Here is a 4,300-nt window from a genome sequence, read left to right as displayed (position 1 = left end):
CACTTCCTAAAGCCCCAGGATTGGGATCACACACACCTTTCCTGCCCTTCTCTCATCCCTGCAATCACCAACATTCCTGAAACACATTTGGGCTCACAATTGCATTTACCTTAAGAACTCCCATTTAAAAAAGAAGAAAAAATATAAAAATTAAAAACAAATTCCTTTTATCCTCCTCTTCTCTACATTTCCTTCACCATCACGTTCATCTGAAAGAAAGTTCTAGCTGCCTATAACCAGCACAGATCCAGTTTCCATAAAAGAGAGGAAAAATTAGGGTTCCGTGGCACTTTGCTCCCGGTCACCCACTCTGGGGCATCACTGTCAAGAGGTGCCAACTGCTCTTGCTCACCAACAGGAATATTCATAAATTAAAAGTTTTCTTTGAAAATGCCATCCTCAGAGTCGGCTCCATCATGCAGTGTTTTCCCAATCACCCTGGGGTTCCACAGCGCCATTGGTCACCTTCTTGACTTTCTTCATGTTTTCCATCACCCCTGAGGTCGTCACTCTAAACAAAGGGGGAAAAAAACCCAATTAGAAAAATTCTCAAGTCTTACAGTAACACAGCACAGTGACCAGAATTAGAGGAGTTAAGGGCAATCAATGGCTATGGAATCAGACAGAGCTGGGGCCAAGTCCTGACTGGCTCCTTGCTCCCTCTGTGGTGGTGGTAGTTGCTGCTGACTCAATGTCGAGTCAGTTCTGACTCATGGGGCCCTGCTGTGTGCAGAGTAGAACTGCTCCATATGGTTTTGAAGGCTGTGATCTTTAGGAAGCACATAACCAAACATCTATCATCAGAGGTGCCTCTGGGTGGGTTTAAATGGTCAGCCTTTAGGCTAGTAGTTGAATGCTTAACCATGTGCACCACCCAGGAATTCTGATGGTTGTAAAACCTTGGCCAATTCACCTAACCTCTCTGTGCCTCAGTATGATAAACTGTCATAAGCAGAAAATGAGCTTCTACAATGTGCCCAAATCCATCAATATCAACTATGACTATTACAATCATTAATCTTTTTGTCATGGTCTCCATAATTTTTGATACATATATATACAATAGTTTTAATTTTAAATCAAGGTCTGTTATCATAATTAGCATTCAGAAGAGTTTATCAGCTCTACAGACATTTATAATAATTACAATGGATCATTTTAGTCAGGAGCAGAACCACATAGCTTAGGAGGAACCTTCTGGGCCAAAGATTCTCTGACTATGACAAAGAAGTGGCTGCTTTCTGAAAACCTAAGCCAGTCCAAGTACCTGCCCATTAGCATGTAACCTCTGCCCGTATCCACTGTGAGCTAGTCACACTGGGCAGGTGACACAGAGACATCCACTGACTGTACCAACTACCAGTGGAAGAACTCTGATCCTCAGACAGTGTGAGGAGCTAAGCAAGACAGCCTTTCCATGAGTCACAAGTTCCCTTGACAAGGAAAAGGGTCTATGTGAGCTAGACAAATTCTATGGATCACTGAATCTATGAAGGAAGAGACATTAACTAGCATGTCAAACCACCAGGCCCAGTATGTCCTTCAAGTACTAAAGGAAATAATGTGAGAATTATGTCCTCTATCATGGACCAGTGGGAATTTCTAATTAGTATAATAAATTTAATTAATTCAATGCATTCTCTGCAAGGATCCTACCTACCTTGCTCCCAACCACAAAATTCTTTCACCTAAAACTGGTCTGTATGTGACACATCTAGAGCTTATCATCTTGTCACTGGGTAGGGAATGAAAATTACCCCAATCTCCTTTTTACTGCCACTATGTTGCTGCTGTGCCCAACCTCCCTTAAAGCTATACAGTCTTCCCCAGAGTCTGGACTTGTCTCAAACCAGAGTCCTTCAGACTTAGAGGCTATTTGTATTTCTGGCAAAATTTAGGACAAGGTTCTCTTTGCTGGAATGTGGTTCTTATTTGAGTGAAGGATTTCCTGCAGATGCTCTTATAGGGACTGCAAAAGCATCACCAAAACACGCCTCAAAAGACAGAATACAGGATCACTTCCTGTTGGCTGGCTCACCCTTCAGGCCTGACCTCATTAAGAGACAGCACACTTCTCCCCAGGAGAAATATGATACACGCAGAGTTGCTTCTAAAATAGCCTTCTCATATGGTTAAACAAACTTGGGCACATACACACAACAGAATACAATGCAACACTGAAAAATAACAAATCTACACAACACCTCACAACATGGATGAACCTGGAGAACCTTATATTGAGTGAACTAAGTGGATCACAAAAGGACAAATATTGTACGAGACCACGGTTGTAAACAGTTAAGAAAAGGTCTTCCTGGTAAAAGAAATATTCTATGATGGTTGGGGATGGGGGTGGATGGGAAGAGTAGGGAAAATGATTCACAGGTTAAAGGGTAGACACATGTTAACATGGATGACAGGGCAGGTAATATACAAGAGGAAAGATGTCGGTAGCAGGAGACACAGGGAGGAATGCAATAGTTTAAGTGAATAGAGGTAAACACTATTAACTGTTGGTCATGGAAGGGATTGCAATCATTGTAATGAAGCAAAGTATATGATTTGATAATCTGCTCTGTAAACCTTCACTCAATTCACAAAAAGTTGAAAATAACAAAGTGGCCTTCTCCAGACTGGGATCCTGGGAGGTAGTGAATCTTTTTGCCCCAGTGAATCACTAGCCTTTCTAACCCCACATCTAATCAGATCAGAAAAGAGAGGCAGCCTACAGTCCTGCAGAAACACTCCCTGTCATCATGGAACGGAGCGTGATTACAGCCCCTTGGATTTTTGCTTTTGTTTTTACAGTAGAACTAATAAAGGCGAGGACTTCAACACGCGTTAAGGCTGAGAAGCAAAGTACACTCATCGTGATACGGATATGGTTTCTTTCTAGCTGGTGGACCAACTGAAAAAACAACTTTCCTCTTTCATGACAGGCTCTGTGTTAAAGACATAAGGGAGGTGAGGAACTGCTGCACATAGATCCCATAGCCTGGAGGAGTATGATGGACCAACAATGCAAAAGCACTCAAAATACAGCAGCAGATGGAACCAGGTTCAATAATGACTCAGGGAGAGAAGGATCACCCCTGCTCAAGAAAATGTGGGAAGCTTTGAGATGTACTGAATGCTGCGAAGGAGCTGGTCAGCAGGATGGATGGAAGGCAGGAGAGCAGGGGAATTTCTGAAAAGAAAAAACAAAACACGGAAAAGCATGAAGGTGGCTGAAGTTTCTGACAATGCAGCAAGCAGTGAGAAAGAACAAGACCTATGAGAGATTAACACCCTGGAGCCAGCAGGGACACAAGGAGGTGGTGCTTCAGCAACTTCACAGCTTCCGGATCACTTCCCTGGGTGTCCTAGTTTTTGGTGCAAACACTGAAGAGGGCCAAAGAGCTGAGGAGCCAGTATCTGAACAGCAGTCTGTATCATAGATAACCATTCTCCAATGCCTTAGACACAAGCATGGAATGGAACTCTACAAAGCTGAAGGTAAGCCATGAGCAGTGGTGATTGTCAGTCTCCTGGAGCTGCGCACATCATGACCCACCAGCACTCCATGGAAGGGGAACTTGACGTCTGCAGAGGGGAGAGACCTGCCCTTCTTGCCTCTGCTCATTCCTTCTTTGCCCAACTGGTTCCTTCTGCCCTGCTTCAGGAAGCCTGCCCGGACCATACCCAAGATGGTGAGTGTCCTCTCAGCTCCTACTGTAGGAGTCTCTACTGGCAGACCTGCTCCTGCACTAGACCATGAGCTCCCCGAGGGCAGGACTTCTGCGCATGCTGGTGCTCCACAATTGCCTGGAGGGATGATGGAGCTGCTCACAGAAATACAAGCAGGTTCAGTGTCCATGGCAGCTGGGCCTCTCTGCTTGCCAAGCCCAACACACATCCTAGCAGACGCTGTTCTCTCTCTGGTGCTGCTAAGGGAAGCAGTTCTCTGGGCTGGGATGGCACTCCTGACTTTAGGAGGGTGCCTGCCTCAAGGGTAACTGCCTCAAGTCTAGCAGCTTCCGAGCCTATCTGAGGCAACAGTGCTAAGTGAAGTGAAGGCTGCTCCCAGTGAGACCTGTATGAGAGTCTGCAAAGCGTAAAGAGTAGGAAGGAACAGTGGGATACCCGAGAGAAGCAGACGCCCAAAAGAAGTATCCAGGTTTCGGATAGAAAGAAAGGAGGAGCTATGGCTCAGGGACACTGTCTGTCTGTCTTCTATAACTAAATGTTGCACCCTGTTTTACTTGTTGTTCTTAACTATCTATAATAGCAATTTGTTGTTGTTGTCAAGTGCCATCGAGTC

At 44.7% G+C, this 4,300-nt stretch overlaps 1 protein-coding gene across 1 annotated transcript in view; it reads right to left on the bottom strand.

Moving 5' to 3' along the window:
* Positions 1–414: 414 nt before the first annotated feature.
* GPR107 (G protein-coupled receptor 107) overlaps positions 415–4,300 on the bottom strand; it is a 92,479-nt gene continuing 88,593 nt past the window's right edge. The window contains 1 exon segment of the mRNA XM_006834872.1: positions 415–511. Coding sequence (XP_006834935.1) covers positions 415–511 — 97 coding nt within the window.

This window comes from Chrysochloris asiatica, unplaced genomic scaffold, assembly GCF_000296735.1.
Source record: "Chrysochloris asiatica unplaced genomic scaffold, ChrAsi1.0 scaffold00014, whole genome shotgun sequence".
Classification (NCBI taxonomy): Eukaryota; Metazoa; Chordata; class Mammalia; order Afrosoricida; family Chrysochloridae; genus Chrysochloris; species Chrysochloris asiatica.
Note: the sequence above shows the minus strand (reverse complement) of the source record. Positions and strands in the feature narration are given on the sequence as shown.